Source organism: Balaenoptera musculus, chromosome 20 (genome assembly GCF_009873245.2).
Source record: "Balaenoptera musculus isolate JJ_BM4_2016_0621 chromosome 20, mBalMus1.pri.v3, whole genome shotgun sequence".
Classification (NCBI taxonomy): Eukaryota; Metazoa; Chordata; class Mammalia; order Artiodactyla; family Balaenopteridae; genus Balaenoptera; species Balaenoptera musculus.
Window position 1 is genome coordinate 59157301 of NC_045804.1, and position 20275 is coordinate 59177575.

The 20275-nt window shown below is 60.5% G+C and overlaps 1 protein-coding gene across 3 annotated transcripts in view; it reads right to left on the bottom strand.

Annotated features, from left to right (window-relative positions):
- LOC118887402 (myosin phosphatase Rho interacting protein) overlaps positions 1 to 20275 on the bottom strand; it is a 125712-nt gene that overhangs the window by 38688 nt on the left and 66749 nt on the right. For all 3 annotated transcript variants that reach the window (XM_036838192.1, XM_036838191.1, XM_036838193.1), the window contains exons 4-6: positions 10153 to 10304; positions 5436 to 5520; positions 145 to 358 (exon numbers count right to left, since the gene is read on the bottom strand). In XM_036838192.1, the coding sequence (XP_036694087.1) occupies positions 145 to 358; positions 5436 to 5520; positions 10153 to 10304 (451 nt within the window). The remainder of the gene's footprint in view (positions 1 to 144; positions 359 to 5435; positions 5521 to 10152; positions 10305 to 20275) is intronic.

Below are 20275 nucleotides of genomic sequence, written 5' to 3' on the forward strand. Positions count from 1 at the left end.
GGTGAGGGAGCCTGAGGCCCGGGGCTCACGATCGGCTCAGAGGCCCCGAGTCCCAGAACCAGCTCTGTCGGGAGGCCCATTCTAGTGCTTCAAGCTGGGGCACCAGGACAGGTGGGCACGAGGGCCGGCCCGGCCACCACTTACCATCTCTGCTCTCCAGCCCTGGCTCCCTCAGGGTGCCGGCCACAGGAGGCTGGCTCTGGCTGGGACTCTGAGCCGGACTCGGGCTGCTCCCGTCGGGCTGGTCCTTGGCCCTCATTTCTTCCTGCCAGAGGGTGGACTTGGTGGTGGGCACCTTCTCGGCACTGGGGATGCTGCTGCTGCTGCTGGTGACAGCCACCTTGGCCGGCCCTGGCTCCTACAGGGGAGAGCGGTGTCCGTGCGGGCCTGGGAGCACACGGTCTGAGCTGCCCGGGTGCCTGGCTACCAAGGTCAACTACACCGTGTCAGAGGCCCAGAATGCCAGAACGGAAGGCTCAGAACACATGTCCTGGTTGGGCTGGAAGCTTTTTCTCTTCTGCAGCCCCAGCCAGCACCCCAGGTGGGAACCCAGGGCCAGAGCTGGTGCTGCCCCGAGGGAGAAGCATTTGTGCGAGAGGTACTTAGCCAGACACAGAATCCAAGGCCAGAGCACACAAAGGACCGTAACTCCACACTGCAAGCCTAGAGCCCAGACAGGGCAGGGCTGGGACCCCCGCCACCCTGCGGCACCTGCTCAGGCCCTGGGCCCGAGTCCCTGCCCACCCAGGGCACTGGGGTGCCTGCTGCTGAGGGGCTGCCAGCAGGATGGCTCTGGGCGCCCCCAGAAATGAGGCACATCTCAGCTGTCTTTCCCCAAAACACAGAGACCGCCTGCTGGGCTCTCGGGGCGCCGCACCCTCCAGCCCTCACCAACCACCCCGCAGGGGAGGCTGCCTGGGCTGAGAGAAGGCGACAGCCCACGCTCGCCCGGCCAGTAAGAGGCGGAGTGGGGCTGTGAGCACTTTCCACCACCAGGCACCCCAGGAGCAGGAGAAAGGCCCAAGAGGGGGCTTCACGTTGGACGGGCACCCCTGAGGAGCCACCAAGGAGCCCAGGCACCCTGTGTCCCAAAGTGAGAGACAGGCATTTCACCAGGTCTCAGGCCTCCTGGGATGGGATAAAGCCAGGATGACTCTTCCCACAGACCCAGGACACACCTGACCACCCATTCAGGCAGACCTGACTCCCCAGCTGGAGACTCCCGAGAGCTCTGACCCACCATGGAAGAAGTGGACTTCTTGGAAGAACATGGCGTGGTTTCTGACAGTTTCCTGAGACTAAAACAGAACCAGTTCCAATGACCCGAGGAAGCCTGGCCCTGGGTCCCCTGCTCCACACCCCAGCAGCCATGCTTTCCTAAGCAGAAGCCCCTCTGGGTGCCGCTGCCCTGCCCCCTCCCAACAACCTGAGGCCTGTGCTCAGAGGCTGGGCGTGGCTCTGCCGGGCCCAGGGTGGCGCTGAGATTCCTCCTGCAGAGCTGGGCGGGGGTGACCTGAAGACCTTGCTTGGTGAATCTGTCCCCTCTGTGGAGGGGAGGCTGGACCAAGGGAGACAGGCCGCCAAAAAGGGTCGAGGGGGAGGGGCGGCGCTGTGCCCATGATGAAAGGGCCTTCCTGCCGGTGCTCTCAGCCCCACGCCATGAGTGTAGTACCCTGGCACATGCATACCCCTCTCTGATGCCCGGGGTGAGCCCAGCACTGGGTAGGGGGTGGGCTTGCAAGGATCCCCAAGAGGCAGAGGAAATTCCAGGCCTGACACGCAAGGGGCAGTGACTGGGAGCTTAGGGAACACGTTTCCCAGCACCAAGCGCTCCCAGACCTGCCTCCTGGGCCTGGGCCCCCAACCTGCGCAGGGCTGGTTCCACCCACAGATCCCTCCCAGGCTCCCACTTCTGGGGACTCATCCCAGAGAACAAGGGCCCTGGGGTTCTCTGGACGGCGGCCAAGGTCCACAGGTAGCTCTTTTTCTCCTTTTGGTAGCCCTGCTTTCTCCTGCCTCTATGCCAAGCCTCACCGAGTCAGCAGGGACAGGAGGGCAGTCTGGCAGCAGGAACAAAGCCACCGTGGCTTGCAGGAGAGGGGCTGGTTTCTAAGTAAAGTCGCTTCTCTCCAGAGCAGCTGGGTGGACAGCACACTTCGCAGGGGCCGGGCCAGGGCCACATGGCACCAGCCCCACTCCCTATGCTGTCACCATCGTGGGAGGGAGGGTGCCGGGGCTCACGCCAACACAGACCCCTGGTGCCCGTGCGAGAGGAAGGAGGGGAAGCCCAGGCCCCCAGGTGGTGTCTCTGTGTGGCCGGGACAGCTGCACGCCCAGGGCTGTCAGTGCCATAATAAAGTCTGTGCTGTTTGGCTGCTCAGAAAGAGTTTTCAAAGCAGAGACGAAAGAGGAAGCAGGGCAGGAAGGCAGGCCCCAGTCAAGGGGCCTCTGAAGCCTCCACATGCTAAGCAGGCCCCTCTGGAGGGGGTTTCACAGAAAGCCTTGCTTGCTACCTCCGGGGCATGGAAACTGAGCAGGGACCCAGTGAGAAGGAGGGTCCTGACCCGGAGTGGGTTCGGCAGCAAGCACCCAAGTGGGAAATAAGACACCTGAGAAGAGGTGGCAGCTGACAACACACGTGTGGACCTGATGTGGGGCCTCACTCACGGAGAAAGGTCTGCTGTCTTATGGGTCTTTGAAGAAAGGCCAAGAAGCAAGGGCCAAGAGCCTGAGCAGGTAGGGAGACAGAGGATCCAGCCTCCCACGGCTCTGCCCAACGATCCGAGCCCCTGGCCTGCACACGGGGCTGGGAGACACACGGCCCCTGGCCTCACCCAAGTCCCAGCTCTGGGCTTTGGGGAGAGGGAGGTAAGGGCCACTGGTCACACCCTGAGTGGATGATCACTCCTCCTCTCTAGGCACCTCGTTACCAGGAAGTCTTCCCTCAAACAGGCTGAGCAAGAAGCAGCTCCTGGGAGCCTGTGCCTCTCAGGCTCCAGCTTCGGAGACTCTGGTCAGGGCCAGTCTGTCTCCCCCGCCGCCCTGGGCTCTGCTGGGACCCCCACCCCCGGCAGAGAGGATGTCTGCTCTCCCCCACAGCCCAGTCCTCATCCCCCCTCATGTCTGAGGGGTGCCTGTGCGCTCCAAGGCCCCAACTCCCAAATGCCTGAACGCCCTCCTCGAAACAGGGCACTGGGCTCCCCTGCCCGCCTGAGTTCCTAGAGCGTGGGGTGGAGCAAAGGGACACCTCCAGCCCCCAGCTGGTTTGATCCCAAACTCCGGGGCCATGAGAAAAAGGCTAGGTATGGGGTCTTGGGTTCTTGTCTCTACGGGGGTCCCTAAGGCATTAGGCTTTCCCCACAGCTCCATCTTGAGCTGCCGAGGGGAGGCCTGCTCAGAGACCCTCCCCCGCCCCCCGGACCCAAGTCTCCTCTGGACAGGCCCCACAGCCCTCCACGAGACTGACTGACAGGGGACTGTCCCTGATGAAGGCTCACAGCTTCCAGAAATCAGCAGCCTTGAACGGGATGCTCAGGGGAGCCAGGGCAGAAGGAAGAGAGACCCTGCCAAAGGCCGAGCAGAGGAGGCTGGGACCTCAGTACCCTGGGCTCTAAGAGACCCTCGGGGAAGTGGGTGATCTCCCCACCCTGCAATCACATGGCTCCTACTACCAACCCAAAATGTGAAGCAGCATTTGGGGGGAGAAGATGTCACAGGGGAAGGGAAAACTGGGAAGCAGGGACACAACCAAATTCCCCAGCCTGGTTGAAAGGGCCTTCTGTATGTGTATTTGCCTTATTTGGAGGCAGGAGCTCTGCTCCAACACTGTTTCCAAGGCATCGCTATGGAAACGCAATGGAACTCTAAACACCCTTATTCCGCCTGGGGTTTTCTCTCAAATCAGGAAGCTTTGGGGGATTTGCCTGTGTGTCTGCTGTTCCCCAGCAGGAAGCTCCACTTTCCGTCTCTAGGAACGAGTGCGATTCCATTTTGCCGACTTCCTGCCAGGGACGCTACCTTCCAAGGGGATGCTGGCCTGGAACCCTTCGGGGAGGGCGGGCAGAGGGCAGACAAGGACCGTGGGTTGAGCAGGCCGGGGCCACACTCCATCAGCAGGGGGCCTGTGTAGCAGCCCAGGGCAGGCGTAGCCAGGGCAGTCTGAGGGGGCGTGCAGGAGAAAGGGGACCCGGGCCAGCACACACCTCCCTCTCCTGCCCAGACCTCTGTCACTCAGGGAAGCCCAGAGGAGCCAGCAGGGACTGATGAGCCCCAGAGGGTAGCAATGGTCTCCACAGGAGGGCTGTCAGGCTCTGGGGCTTGCGAGATGCCCACGGGACCCCCGATCACCATCCTGTTCACTCTCAGGGGTGCTGTGAGGCTCAATCAGGCAAGGCAAGAGCACTGAGTAACAGGAAAGTTTGGGGCAGAGAGGAAAGGAATCACATGTACAGTTGGCCCTTTGAACAAGCAGGGGTTGGAGCGCTGACCCTCTGAGCGGTCAAATATCCAGCACGACTTACAGTCGGCTCTCTCTATCCGCAGTTCTCCATATCCGCGGCTCCACGTCCACGGGTTCAACCAACCATGGACCGTGTAGTCCTGCAGGATTTACTATTGAAAACAACCCACATAAAGTGGGCCCACAGAGCTCAAACCCGTGTTGTTCCAGGGTCAACTGCACTGAGCACCCAGGATGGGCCCAGTACTTCCTTCCACGCACACGGGAAGCCGAGAACTAGACTTCAACAGGCCCATTTTGCAAATCACCTCATTGAGCCCCTGAATCCCTTCCAGTGCCCTGAGCCCCTACAGACCAGCCAGGGGAGGGAAGGGCTGGACCTGGTGGGACCACCCCAGCCACCTCCCACTCTAGTCTCACGGGATCTGAGGCAGAGGCACAAAATCAAGGCCAGTGCCAGTGTTTTCCATTTATGGTCAGCCCAGAGCAGAAGCGGGGTCCCCCAAGAGCCCCTCACTTGGCCGGGACGCTCTAGGACCCCCCTGCCCAGCCCCCCTGTTCAGCCTGCTGTCTGCAGAATCACCTCTGTGTGGGGAGTGGAGCTGAGCTGAAACCCTTCCTCCCGGCATGCTCCTGGCTCCCCAGCAGCGGGCAGGACGGTCAGGGGGAGGGACACGCACTGCGCTACTGCTGCGAACCCCCTGCCTGCGGGGCGGATGCCCCTGGGGGCAGCTCCACAGCAGGCCACCCCCTCCCAGTAGGGGTCCTGCCCTGTGGCTCGGAGAGGAGTGTGCAGCTCACAGACCAACAGAAGGAAGGAAAGGACCCCAGGGCTGATGGCCACCTCACCCCTGACGTGACCCCTTTCCCTTGCGCCCTATTCTAGGCTGGGTCCTGAAGCCCCCCAACTTCCTAGGGCGCACTCTCTTTGCCCCAGCTCCGCCAAAGGGACAACAGCTGGCAGCCCCGCCCTCACCTGTGGTGTGGGGGGCTCCACCTTCCGCTTCTTCTTCTGGTTCTGCTTGTTGGTCCTGGGATAGACCGTGAGCATCTCCAGCCACCTGGAGAAAGAGGAGGGGAGAGCGCCAGTCAGACCCTGCTCTCAGGGACCAGGACTCCGCCGGTGCCCACCCAGCCTCCAGGCACCGGAGCAAAGCAGAGCACCACTCAGATCAGAGCTGTCACTGGCAGGGCAGGAAGCCCAGCAGCGCAGCCAGGACGAGCACAGACTGAGCCAAGGCCACACCCAGGCGCTGACCCCACGATGACCACAGCGCAGGCGGGGAGCGCCCTGCTGGCCTGGAGATGGGGCGGGCTCCACCCTGGTGCAGCGGGAGGCCTGACCGCAGGCCCCCGGCAAGGACTCGGCACCATTTCTATTACTGACCTTTCTCTGGGGCCTGGACCCCACTCGAGGAAGGAACCCAGGAGTCTGCTACTGAACTTCCCCACAGGGGGTCACTTCAGGGGGCTGCGCAGCTGACCTCCCAGACTCATTCACTCACCTCTGGGCCCGACTTGCACAGTGAGGGCGCTGGCACCTCGGTTTCGGGGAAGGCCCAGCAGAGCTGCCCAGGGACCCTGTCCAGGGACCCATACCAGGGCCCACATGCTGGAAGGTCCGCTCTGGACCAGCAGCAGGGAAGGCCACGGGGGAGCGTGGGAAGCACAGGGACTGAGGCAGGAGGCTTGGATTCAGATCTGGCTCTGCTACCCTCAAACCATGACCCCAGGTGGCTCCCAGGCCTCTGGGCTTCGGTCTCCTGGTCTCTGACACCAGGGGCTGGATTAGGCCATGACATAACCACTGCTTGCCTCACCGGAGCTTCATAATTGCTGGGAAGGTTGGAGGAAGGGGAAAGAAGGAGGTGTGGTGGCGAAGGGCAGCCCCAGTGCTTTCTCCACAGGGGAAGGTACTGCAGGAGACGCTGGGCCACTTCTTCCCAGAACCCCAGGATCCGTGCTGGGCCTGCTGCCAGCCTAGGCCGACGAGCTGGTGGCGTTGGCTGAGCTGCTGTACAAGGCAGGGTCTGCACGGTCAGGGCCCTGGCTGCAGCGATGACCAGCACCCCAAGCCTGGGGCAGGGAGAAGGGCTCTGGTCTCTAGTTCTCAGAGGGGCTTCTTTAATTCACGGGGGAAGGGGACGGGGTGGGGGCTGGTCACAGACGCCTTCTGGGATAGCCTCGGGGGCTGGGCTGCTGACAGCTGGCAGCTGGGCGAGCAGGACGGGGTGTGGAGCATCCCAGCGTCCGAGGTGAGGCCTAGCCCAGCGAGAGCAGGGGATTCTCAGTTTGCTGAGAGAATGAACAGTCCCTGCACTGTGCAGACCTGAGGCACAGGTCCTGCGCCTGGGGTCCTCAAAGCAAGAAAGGAGGCCACGAATGAAATCTGCACAGCAGCAGAGGAGCAGACTCTCCAAGGCCCTCCTTCAGGTAACCTAAGGAGTTCGCGTGCTTGTGGGGTTAAGAGACCTGCTTTCTAGCCTGCCACGGGGGCTGAATTTCCTTTGGGAAGTTCACACCAAGGAACCACGCCTGCAGAGGGCCACTCTTCAAGCTTCGCCGGGGAGGGGAGGGGAGGAGAGACTGCTCGGCAAAGTCACCTCATCCCGCAGGGCCCCAGGAGCGGGGGGCCATGGCAGGGAGGGGCGGAGCCTTCGGGGTGCCCGGAGCCCCTGCACGCTGGCCCAGTCGCTCTTGAATGGCAACACTGACGAGCTGGGCAGACCTGTGCACCTCGCAGGGCAGGGCCTCATGGGAAAGGAGAGAAGGTCTGCACCGTGGCTACGCTGCTGACTACGCGGAGCTCCCGGAGACGCAGGGACGGAGCGCCGGGCGACGGTGGGCCCGGCCTGCCCCACTCAGCGGTGCCGTGGCCAGAGGCTGGGGGACGCCCAGTCCAGGCACAGATAATGGGCCGTGTCCCCCGTACTGGGGTTCCTCACAGCAGCCCAGCAGGATGTGTCTGATGTTACCCAGATGGGCTACAGACGTTAAAATACACCCAGGAAAGAGATGAGTGCGGGGAACGAAGACACGCGGCTGGTGGTGAATGTGGGCGCCAGGGACACGGTGGAGGACCTCCTCAACTCTGAGGGCAGAGCTCAAAGGCAGCGGTATGGAGAAGAGGGGCAGCTGGGACCCAGCCCCGCCAGAGGCACTGAAGAGCCCCCTTGCCAACTCCTGCCAAATCCCACCTCCTCTGAAGAGCCAGGGGGAGCAGCACCTCCTGCTGTGAGGGGACAGGGAAAGAGACTCTCGCCGTCAGCTCTGGGACAGATGCGGCTGCCTCCAGCCGTTCGGGGGTCTCCATTCAGAGAAGACCCCGGAAAGAAGGCTGAAGGGACCGTTCTCTACTCCTCTCCCTTGAAGTCAGCACCTCTTTAGGGACCCATGTGGGGGCCCCAGAGCCCACAGATGAGGTTACCCAGCAAGGAGCCTTGCCAGGCGCTCAGACCCAGGAGCCCAAGGGCAGGGCAGAGGAGGGACAGAGGATGCAGACACAGTCTGTCCCCAGGGCACGCTGCCCCAGGCGACTCCCTGAGGAGGCCACGTCCCCGCGGATGGGGAAGATGAGGAAGCTGCTGCCCAGGGCTGAAGGAGCCCTCGTACTGGGCAGGAAGCAGCGAGGCCCAGCCCAGGATGAGGGGAGAGGAAGAGTGTCAGGTAATTGGCTCCGGCTCTGGGTTCGCCACCAAGCCACGACACCAGGCTCCAGCCTCAGGACCCCCAGGGCACACACCTGGTATCTCGCCTGCTAACGACCTTGTCTACCCACGCTGCACAGGAATGGCAGGCCCTGTACATGCATACAGAAGTGACCGAGGGAAAGGGGCTCAGGGACTGAGCCGAGGACCCTGCCAAGCGCCTGACGGAGGTCCCATCAGAGAGGCCCGAGACCACGTGGCACGCCACTACATCACTGACCTGGGCCCCAGCTCACATGCTCCCTGTTGTCCTGGGGACCTCAGACACCCCTTTCCCATCCAACGTCACCCAGACCCCTCCCTAGGACCCAGTTCCCGAGTGGCGGGGAAGAGATCTCCTCAAGGAATCCAGATGGGCAATGGAACCTCGGCCAGGCGTGCCTGCCAGACAAGGCCATGGCAGCAAGTGTGAACCAGGACGTGCAAATGGCTCCGTGCTGTCACTCACGCCTGGAGTGATTAGGCTCCCTGCATTTCCGGGGCCTCAGTCTCCCAACCGCAGAACGAGGGCTTGTAAAACCGTTTACGCTCTTAATCCACAAGGTTCTAAGATGAGGATTAAGGAGAAGCAGTGAAAGTGGTCCTTCTGTTAGGCCCTGGAGTCAGAAACACAAACCTGCCTCTGCCAAGGGGAAGAGGACTTGGGGTGAGCTGGCACCCACAAGGGGGCCTCTGAGCCCCTTGGCAGCACGAGTCTGGCCTCTGCTCCACGGCCACCTCGGCAAACACAGGGTCTCCCGGCCGCACCCTCACCTTCTCACTCAGCAGCCTTGGGCAGGCTGCACTGAGGCCCTGCACCCCAGGTCAGGGCTCTCAGCAGCCTCCCGTCTGTTGAAAGCAAAGTGTCTGACATTCTAATTCCCTGTCTTCTGTGCTGTAACGATCAGCCCAGACCCCAGCCCCTCTGGTTCACTTTGTCCTTCTCACCTTAAAAGACGACGAGATTCTGCATGACCCAGCACCCGAGCTCCCGGCGGGGCCGGGGCACCTGCTCCCTGCCATGTACCGTGTCACGTACCGTGTCATGAACCGTGTCACGTACCGTGTGTGGCTGGGCGCACAGGACTGGTGGCAGGTGCCCCAGGAGCAGGGCTCCCAGAAGGCAGATGTGGCAGGGTTCAGAGCATGGAGCTCAGCCCGCTGGTCTATTGGCTGCCTGAAAATCTGGGTCCCTCTACTTCCTAGGGCTTCCCCAAGCCTCTTCCCAAGGCATGCTGGGGGAGTGGGTGACCCAGAACTCTGTCCCTTCCACTCAGCTGAGGAAGGCAGTGCGTGCGGTCACCCTGCGGTGACTCCCATAGGCAGGCACGGGGCACACGAGGGAGACACAGGCCTCCACTCGAGGGCCTGCCGCTGGCGGAGGACGACACGCACTGGGACAAGCCCCACCCTTTATGAGCGCCAGCTGACGGAGCCACACGCCTCGCAGGGGAGGGCTTCCCAGAGACCTCATAGCTTGGAGGACGGAGGGTCACTGCAGACCGAGGGGAGGGCGGGAACGAAGGCGAGGAGCTGGGGAGAGGCAGCAGGGGGCGTGCGGCGACAAGTAGCTCAGCACGGAGGGACAGGGCGGTGGCGGCAAGGCTGTGGGGCTGAGAAGGGCCCCAGGGGCTTTCAGGCAGGAGGGAGGCGAGGTCGGATGAGCTCTGGAAACTGAGCCCCTCGTGGCCGAGTGATAGATGGTTGGAGTGCAGTGAGAATGGAGCAGGGAGCCCAGAGAGAGGCTGGGAAGATGAGCCAGCGCCAGCAGAGGGAGGCCGCTGGGGGAGCGGGACGTGCAGGGGCAGCCTGGCGAGAGTGTGGACATGGGGATGAAGCAAAGGTGGGTGGAGGGTGAGGCCAGTTGGGTGGAGAGAGGGACTCAGAAGAGGAGACACACGGGGCAGAAAGTGAGGGCAACGCCAGCCGTCGTGCCTAAGAGGCCTGGTCCAAGGAGCTGCTGGCAGGTGGGGGCACCTCTTCCCAAGACGTGCAAAGCAAACTCACCCGCTAATGATCTCCTTGGTCTCTGCCCGGATGAAGTGCTCCTTCTCGGGGGTCAGAATGCACAGGGAGAACTTCTGGCCCGTTCGGCCCTCCCCATCCACCACGTCTGTGCACTGGTTCATGTTGATGGTGCCCTGAGGGAGGGTTGTCGGCTGCGAGAGGAAGAAGATGGGGCAGGGAGTCAGTCACTCTGGGGGCAGAGGAAGGCAGTAGGGAGCGTCCCTGCACCCCACGGTCCTTTCTGACCCTCCTTGCTTCTCCTCAGTCACCTGGACCTCTCACAGCTGTGCAGACAGCTGATTACAGCAGAGGACAGGGTGTGCGCTGCCTCGGCCCGGCCCTCACAGCCCGCCTTCCTCCTGACCCATCTCCAGGGAGAAGCGGTGACAGGCCTGCTCTTCTCAGAGGATATCCAGCTGGACGTTCCTTCCCACTGGAGAACAACATCCCAGCTAGTCCTGGAGGAGGGCGGGGGGCCGGGGGGTGGGGACAGGCAGGAGACGCTCCTTTAGACAGCTGGGACGACAGAGGCAGCCAGGAGCCTGGTCTCAGGGGTGACTGATCCAGGAAAGCAGGGAGAAAAGCTCCGGAGGAGGTGGTTTCAAAATAGCAAGGTTATTTTTAGAGGCAAGGAGGGAGGGGACCAGAGAGCAGCACATCTTGGAGGCGGGCTGTGGGGCAGGCAGGCCAGAGCCACACACGTCAGGAAAGCTCCACAGGCAGGCCACCCTCCAGGGCTGCCCGTGAGGAGTGCTGCCAGGCTGCCTGGCCAGGGCCGGAACAAATAATAACTTCCCCCCTCTTTTCTATCAGCTAAGCTATTAGACACTGATATTAGGGAGAGAAACCCAAAAATAAGAAAAGATGGTTTTAAGAAGTTCTTACTGAGGGGAAGGGTGAGGACCTCCCCCAAACATGAGGAGGCTTATGGGGAGGAGGCAGGTGACCATGGCTGCCACCACACCAGGTGCAAAGACCCCGCTGAGGGCTCTCACAGGGAGGCGAGCCCCAGCTCCGACTCCCACCTCCACCTCCAGGGCAGCTGCCAGCTCCCCCAGCTGCCCCACGGAGCCCTCCCCAAGCGCCCGGCACTTCCCAGGTCCCGGAGGAGCAGCAGGGAGAAGAGGCAATGGGGCTGCTGGGCTGGGGGCTGCCTTGTCCGTGCTCCCTCCCTCCCACCTGCCAGCAGAGGAGGGGGCCCCAAGCTCTTCTGACCCACCGCCACCTCCCTTCTTATCCCCTGGGGCCCGACCCCAGAAGCCAGACCCAAGGGGCACTGGGTTCCCCCAGTTCTGGCCCCGTCGCGGCTGCGGGCTCGCTGGGCTGCCGCAGGAGAAGGACTAAGCTTCCTGGCTCCCAGAAGCCTTTCTGTGGGGGGCCTCTGGGATCAGCCTGTCCTCCTTGGGCCCAGCTCAGAATGGAGGTGGCAGGGCAGGAGGGCCGGCCGTGAGCCCACAACGGGGAAAGAGCACGCACTCTTGCTGTGTGTTCAAAGTGTGTCCCGTCTCCGAACTGCCCCCCAGGTGGAGACGTGAGAAGGGGCCACACCCACGCCAAGCCTAGCGCCCTTGCTGAGTGAAGTGACCTGGTAGCATCTCTCCTGGGGGCTCCTGGACGGCCCTTGAGCTGGGAAAGGGAGCTTGGTGGGTTGTCCTCAACCAAGCAGAGGGGGTCCCTCGGGAGCAGCAGACAAGGGAGGTGGCCTGGGTCCCCCGCCCCGGATGAGTGTCTCTTCCCCCCTTCCTGCCCCGGCCCCAGCCCCTGCTCCCTTCAGAGGGTCTAACACTGGGCCTTCCCCGGCATCGTGCCAGTGCCCTTCGGAACCGTCTCTGGGTGGCGACCTCTGTCCTCCTCCGGAGTCAGACTCCCTCAGGCAGGAACACTCAATCCCCGCTGGCCCTGACAAGGCACACGGCCTCTATGAGGCAGGTCCTCAGGGGGGACCCTGATGCCATGAGGAGTAAGGCACGAGCTCGAAGCACAGGCACGCCTGCGCACTCCTTCCCTGAGCGAGCCGGACAGGAGCAGAGGGGCTCTTCCTCCTTCATCCACCATGTTGCCGGCACAGGCGCATGGCCCTGAAGAGTCACCCGTCTGTTACACACACAGTACGCGCAGGAAAGTTCAATGGGAACCATAAAAGACATCACCAAAAGTTCTAGAGTCTTCTTCTCCCTAGACCACCGAGCGGGCCCTGGAGGCACACGCTCCTCTTTAGAGGCCACTGCTCCAGGGCTCGGGGTACCAAGCTGCTCCCTGGCCCCTCTGCACAGTGAGTGGGTTCCCGGGTGAGTTTCCCTGCCGGCCCTGCAGCTCCGCGTGGTCACGGGACTCACTCACCAACTGCACCACGAGACTTCTGGCAACCTGTCCCTGACACGAAGGCTCTACCTCCTTCCAGAAAAGCTTTCAGAAGGGCCAATGAAAGGCAAAGACATAACAAGCTAGGGCTGAAGGACATGAAAGTTTCTTTACCCCCTCTGTGTCAGGATCTTCCAGTTACAACCTCTTTCATGCTTCCTTAAATGTGACTTACCACAACAAGGCGGGCATTATCTAGTCCTGTTACACATGCAGAAGAGGGAGCAGAGAGTAAACAGCGGTCATAAACAGAAGGGAGAACTGGCAAACTGGTCCAGGTTCACAGGGACCTGCCCATGACAGCTCCTTCGGGGTCTCAACAGCGCCACCCAGGGGAAGAAGCAGCACCCGCACACCGCTGCACGCTCACTGACCACTCCCACCACCCGCACCTGCCCCTTCACTGCTCTGCCTTCCACTGCATCTCCTGCACTCACAGCTCGGGCAGACTCAACGAAGGGCTTCCAGGGAGCCCCAGGCGGAGGTCTGACCCTCCCCACCTCTGTCCAGGAGCAGAGCACGCCCACCTGCGTTCTCAGCACTGGGGAGAGAAGAGAGCACACGCCATGTAACAACCTGTTTCCTGGCTAGACGGCCCTGGTGCTGGGAGAGCCAAGGCGAGTTTCTAGGCTGTAATGCAGCCCTCACCCCTGGCACTGCCAGAAGAGAAACCAGCCCAGTCCAACGAGCTCCGGGCCCTCATCCGACAGTTCGAGAGGTGAGGAATCCAGGCCTTCTCCAAGGCTGGGCGTCACCTAGTTTTGCTAGTTTCCAAAAAAGGGACGGCTGTCGGAAGGCCAACCGATGCGGCTGTGTTGCCAAGTTATGGGTTCAGTCCTCACCCAGCAATGTCACTGGATGGCCCTCCAGCCATCTGGGGGCCACTGGTCCTCCTCTGGCTTCCACACTGCACCAGCTAAGATGGCAGAGCTGCGACAGGGCTGAAGATCCTCTAAGAGCGAGGTGGCCAAGCAGGAGAGCACAAGACAAGGGCCTCTGTCTGGGGATGTGACCACACGCTGCCGAGAACCCAGCTTTCCTGCCTGTCATCTGCTCACTGGCCCACAAGAGGCCCACTCAGGAAACTCCTGAACAGCAGCCTCACCCCCTGGGGACCGGGACCCTCCACCCCCACCCTTGACCCAAGCAGGTGCCATTCAGGGAAAACAGGCCTTGTCCATTTCTTGCTGGATCCTGGAAGTTTGGGAAGGAGCGAGCTTCTAAGAGCCTGAGAGAAAGAAGAGGAAAGTTGGACAGAAACACAGAGAAGAGCCCTTGAGACCTTTCAGCAGGACTGTCCCACCAGGCAGCTGTGCTTACAGACCCAGAGGGGAGGTAGCTCAAAGGCGAGACTCAGATGGGATGGGAATCCTCCATTTTACCCCTCACTCCCCCATTCAGATGGGAAAACGGAGCCCCACAGAAACAAAGGGCAAAGAAGCACTCTCAAGGTCGGAAGGTACCTTTCAGGGGAGCCCAACCCCATCCACTGCCTGAGGTCCTAGCTTGCTCAGGCCACTCAAGCCCGGTCCAAGGAGAGACCACATCCTTTCTTTGGGATTGAGGAGGTGGGACCTGAGTCCTCTACAGAAGGAAGGTGGCCCTTGGGAGCATCTCACCCAGTTGCAGGCACCCCCAGAACCCCACGTCCTGGGAGGAATAGGTGCTGGTCAGGCTCACAGAGACCGTCTCCTGGCTCTTCCTGCTCCTGCCAAGCTGTTCACAGAGCCCCAAGTCTAACGCATCATGAGTTCTTCTCTCCAGAGGCAGCACTGGTGACCACCCCAAATGCCACCCAGGCCACAGTCCAGCCCAGCAACCAGCACTCTCCAGATGGATATCCCCAAAGCCCAGGTTCTCCAAGAAAACTGTAAAGACCCTTGGAAAAGGGGTCTTGAGGCATACCCACGAGATCATGATCCCACCAGGACCCGGAGTGAGCCACGCCCCTGCCTGGACCCAACAGCTCAGAGAGGCCTCTGCCAATCTTGGCCAGGGGCCCCAGAGCAGTGGGGGTGGACAGGAGGCTACAGGAGGTGCCCGCCCAGCAGAACCCCCTTCCTCCCGCTCCTCTCGTTGCCAGCAGCCAGCTGCGCCCACTCGCGCTGTGAGCTTCCCCCGTGCTCCACGTCGTGCTCCACAGGGGGGCTCGCAGCCAGCCTGCAGAGCAGCCCCGGCCAAGCCGTGCCCACAGTCTCCCTGCCAGTCCCCAGGTGTCGGGTCTGTGTCCTTGCTGTCACCTGACCTCCTCCCAGGGAGCCCTGACTCTGCACCCTCCCTGCCCCTTAGAGCTCCAACGTGAACCTGCCTGCTCCAACTCACTGCCCTGGAGAATGCTTGGCCAGCCAGGCGAGGGGCTATGGCACGGGGGACCTGGCACCTGGCCGCCCATCACCCCAGGACAGGAGGGAGTGCTGGTGCCAAACAGCGACCTCGCTCCCAGCTCCCTCCTCCCTGCAGAGACTGGAGGGGCTAAGCTAAACTCTGGGCCTTAGGTTTCCAGAACCCACTGGCCAAGAGGAGCCCCAGTCTTGGACCAGAATCCTAGCTGTGCCACCACCACCTCTGCGACCTTGGGCAAGTTGTACACTGTGAGCCTCAGTTTCCACAGCTATAAAGTGGGAGTAACAATATCCCCACTCCAAATGTAAAATGGAGTAGCTGCTGTGGAAAATAGTGTGGAAGTTCCTCAAAAAGTTAAACATGGAGTTACCTTATGAGCCGGAGAGGAGACGTTAAGTCACTGCATTTTCCCCGAGTGCTGCCATGGGAAGAAGGGATGCAAGTGTTGGCCACGTGTGCCTCCTACCCTGGGGCACAGAGGGGGCCACGGGGTGAAGGGAGAGAGCTGACCTGCTGGGCGGGAGGGACCTCCAGGCGTCACGGACCACCCTGTCCCTGAGACGGGAGGGAGAGCCTGGCCTCCTGCCTGCTGGCCCTAAGATGCCCAGCAAGTGGCTCTTAAAAATGACGGGCCACACCAAGGGGTTTACCCGAGGGCGGCGAGCAGCTCACGTCTGTCCTCCGTGCCTCGCCAGCCCCCATCTTAAGGCCCTGGGGAAGATCCAGGTCTGGTTCCCCGGCCACACTCTGCAGGGGGAGCTGAGGGAAGGTGGGGGTAGGCAGGGCTCTGCCCTCTGCCCAGCATCGACCCCCTCCCCGGTGCAGCATCCCCGCCCTCCTCCCCATGGGCTCCCCGGAGCAGGGGGTCCAGCTGTGAGGGCTGCATCCCCCTCGAATCAAGTCAGGAAGGTGGGAGCCCCGAGCCTGGGATTTGTTCAGTGGCGGCTCAGTGGCGAGCTCTGTGGATTCGGCTCCTTGGCCAGCTCCACGGGAAGAGCCCAGGCCTCGCCAGACCTCCTCACCTCAGCTGCTCCTACAGCCTCGGGCCCAAGCCCTCCGCCCAGAGTCTGAGGTCCTTGACCGCTCCAGCCTCCCCTCCTGTCCCCACCCACAGGTCTAGGAAACTGCGGCCACTCGCTGAACAGGTCCCCTCTTGCACGGCCATGCCCTGCCGGAAGCGCCTGCCTTACCTCCCTCACCGCCAGGATGGTCGCCCTGTCCCCTCCGGACGGGAGGGCGCTGTGTGTAGTCCCTGGTCCACGCACGGGCCTGGATAAAACTAACTGGATTCTTCTCCACATACCTATGCTGGCACCGCCCAAAATGAGCTTCAGTGCACATTTTCTAATGACAGACGAAACAAACCCACCGTCTAAGTTTATATTGCATAAATATTTATGCCTTATTTGTAAAGAAGTTACACTTTATTTATAAAATAGGAATACCCAATCTTACCAAATCTCATGTTTGTTAAGCAGACAGCAGGGGACACATGTGCAAAGGCCACAGTGACAAGTCCTCCACAGCTGAGGAGCCTGAGGGAGAGGAGTTAGCTGGAGGGAGATGCAGGGCCCAGAAAGGGAACCCCGCCTCCAGGAGCCCAGGGCCCTGCTCTGTGGCCACCACCCCTGGGTCCAGAACTGTAGCAAGTCGCAGACGACAGAGTTGAAAGGCAAGAGGTGGGGTGGCGACACTGCAATGATCGCATCTACAACACACGTCCAGAGTACGCAGAGAGACAGAAGGACAAGGCTGGGGAGGACTGAAGGTGACAGCTGCGGAGTGCAGAGCTTCTCTGGCGGGGCGGTGAAAACAGCTCTCAGATTAGGCTGTGGTGATGGTTACACACAACCCTGCGGATACACTAAAAGACAACGACGTGTATACGTAAAAACACAACAAAACACTGCACAAATGTGGAAAATGACAAGGAGGGCTTGTGGCCGGCCAGTCCCGGCCCCAGTCAGGGTTCTGCGGGAGGAGCACTCCTCGCCCACGGCCTCCAGCCCAGGCCTGGAAGGTGACAGAGGCCCAGAGCGGCAGGTGGACTGAAGCCCAGGTGCCCGGCTCCTCAGCTGCCTCTGCACGGCCTCAACCGCAGGCAGAGCGGGGCAGCTCAGTGGAGCAGCCCGAGGGCCAACTTCAGTCTCCCGGCTCTGACGACGCGCGTCTGCCGGAGACGACACGTGAGCAGCTGCTCCCCCTTCCAGGATCCGGCCCTGGGCCCATCCAGGGGCAGCGTGGGCCTCCGTGGATTCAGCACAGAGGGGCCCACGGGACGCAGGACAGGCCCGCTGGGGCGGCAGCCTGGCAGCTGTTGGGAGAGGAGCGGGCCGAGGAGCCCATCGTCACACAAGTGCCGTGGTCTGGGGGAGACGGCTGTAATGACCCGTTCTGGGCTTTGTCGACCAGCAAACCCCTTGCCTTCACGGGGCATTGGTAGGGTCAGCGAAACTTATTTCTTAAGGAAGAAAAAAACACAAGGACCCTTTCCACTTGCTGCCAAGGCCAGGAGGTTCCTTCTCACACCTGCGGGGCAGAACTGGCCTGCTGGCTGGGCAGCCCTCAGCTCCTGGCCGAGGCCCACCTACTCCTCAGATGGGGCTGGGAGCGCAGGGAAGGACAGCTCTCCCCACGCAGCCAGCACGGCAACAGGACGGCACGAGAGCCAGGTGCCTGCTATACCACACATGACAGCTGGCTCACACTGGATCAAACACCCAAATGTAAAAGCAAAATCTATAAACCTCTTAGAAGAAGACCAAGGGCAACAGCTTTATAACAGTGGATTTGACAATGACTTCTTGGACGTGACACCAAAAGCACAGGCAACAAAAAAAATAAGCTGGACTCCATCAAAATTAGAAACTTCTGTGAATCTAAGGACACAATGAAGAGAGTAAAAAGCCAACCCACAGAATGGAAGAAAACATTTGCAAATCACATATCTGATAAAGGACTGATATCCAGAATATATAAAGAACCCTTACAACTCAACAGCAAAAATACAGACAATTAATAAATGAGCTAAAGGGACTTCCCTGGCAGTGCAGTGGTTAAGAATCTGCCTACCAATACAGGGGACACGGGTTTGAGCCCTGGTCTGGGAAGATCCCACATGCTGTGGAGCAACTAAGCCCGAGAGCCACACCTACTGAGCCTGCGTGCCGCAACTACTGAAGCCCGTGCGCCTAGAGCCTGTGCTCCCCAACAAAGAGAAGCCACCGCAATGAGAAGCCCGCACACCACAACGAAGAGTAGCCCCCGCTCGCCGTAACTAGAGAAAGCCCGCGCGCAGCAACGAAGACCCAACGCAGCCAAAAATAAATAAATATATTATTTTTAAAAAAAGGACTGAAATTCTGACACATGCTAGAAAATGGATGAACCTTGAAAACATTATGTTAAGTGAAATACACGAGACACAAGAGGACAAATATTAGTGTTTAATTGGTATGGAGTTTCAATTTGGGAAGATGAAAAATTCCAAAGATGGATGATGGTGATAGTTACACAACAATGTGATGTATTTAACGCCACTGAGGTGCACACTTGAAAATGGTCAAGATGGTAAGTTTTATGTTATCTGTATCTGAACACACACGCATGCACGCACATACATGCCCCAAGAACCAAGTGCCCAGGCCAACTTGGATTCCCACCTTGGGAGTGACAACACGCAGGGCAGTAACCGACGTAGGGAAAAAGGCAAAAGGAAACACCGTATTTAGGCCAACAGGCTCCCTGAGTGGAAGTGGTCGTTCTATGGACGGGGCCCGGCCAACTCGCCCAACGCACAGCGGCCTCCTGTGAGGCCCTCCCCAACATGCACAGAACAGAACAACGGGCACGGACCGCAACCCTCTCATCCCCAGCTCCCTACCTTTCCCCATTCCCAATCCTCGGCCCGGGGCAGGAGAAGCACCCCGCACAGGCAGCACAGGGCCCGGGACCCTGCTGCTCCCCTCTAGTACAGGGGTCAGTGCCCCACACCTCAGCCAGACCTGGACGACGTAAGAACTGTTTTCCTGGAAGGTGTGGTGACCTCAGGTACAAATTACGTACGAAAGAGCACCCAGGACAGGCGAGCCTTCTGACTTCAACAGGACTGGGGCGGCTGAGCACAACGGCTGGGTCCACCCCAGGGCCAGGAGGCTCACTTCCGTAGCTCCAGCCCTTGAAGTAAATCAACCTCCTTCCCCATCAGCAGAACCACTAAAACCGACCTTTACAGTTTTGCCTTGCCCGGTTCCCGCCCGGCACCCACGCCCCTTCCCCTGTTCTTCTGCGGGCCTGCACGATGTCCCTCGGATCGACCTCTGCTCCTGGAGACTTGCGCAGTCTTTGGGAGCCGACCTAGGACACTCCTGGAGGAAATACGTCCATACCTGCCTGACTCACACCTGGTGCTGTACTCACACCTGCCTAAGTTCTGGGCTCTGACCAGACCCACCTGACAGTTACAATCATGTCTACTGAGGGAGAGAGAGGAGGCGCCCTCAAGGCCTGCCTGAGAGACCCCAGGGTCACCTCAGAATGCACAGGCAAAAGTCTGGATTCGGGCAACAGGTGTTTACCGAGCCCCTGCTTTGTGCCAGGGACAGAGGTAAGACCAGGACAGACAGAATGTCACCTTTACAAAAGTTCACTTTACTCTCGTGGTGATGAAGGGAAATAAAAAGAACAAAGAACGATCCCATTTCAAGTAGCGGCAAGTGGTACTTTCCGACTGTGACCTGAGCCCACCCACCTTCTGGCTTCGCTCCCATGACCTGAGCCCCCCGTCCTGCGCTGGACACCAGCCCGGGCTTCCCTGCCAGCGGTCAGGGTCCTCCCTTCCTCCAGCTGCCCTTTAAGGGCAGCTCCAGTGGCACTGCATTTCCCGGCCCTTCCCAGCTGCCTGGCCTGGAGAAACCTCCCCTTTCTCCCAGTTTCTTTGGTACTGCTTCTTCCTTTTTATTTTGAAAATGAACTTCTAATTTTAGGATACATTTAGGTTTACAGAAAGCTGTGAAGATAGCAGGGAGCTCTCCGTTCCCCTCCTGGTAACGTCTCACGTCAGTGTGGTATGTCCATCACAGTCACGAAACCAGTACTGATCCGGGACGGTTAACTGGAGTCCATCCTTTGCTCACATTTCCCTAGTTTCTCCTCACGTCCTTTTCTGTCCCAGACCCCACAGGACGTGCAGTTGTCGTGTCACCTTAGCTCCTCTCCGCTGCGACACTTTCTCAGACTTGCCTTATTCGTGGTAACACTGACCGCCAGGTGTGTGGTGGAAAGTCCCTCAGTTGGGGTGTGTCTGGTGTTGCCTCGTGGTCACACCGGGGTTGTGGGTCTGCGGAGGAGACCGCAGAGGGGCAGTGCCGTTCTCCTCACGTCACGTCCAGGGTGCAGGACCTTCCACTGTCGACGCTGA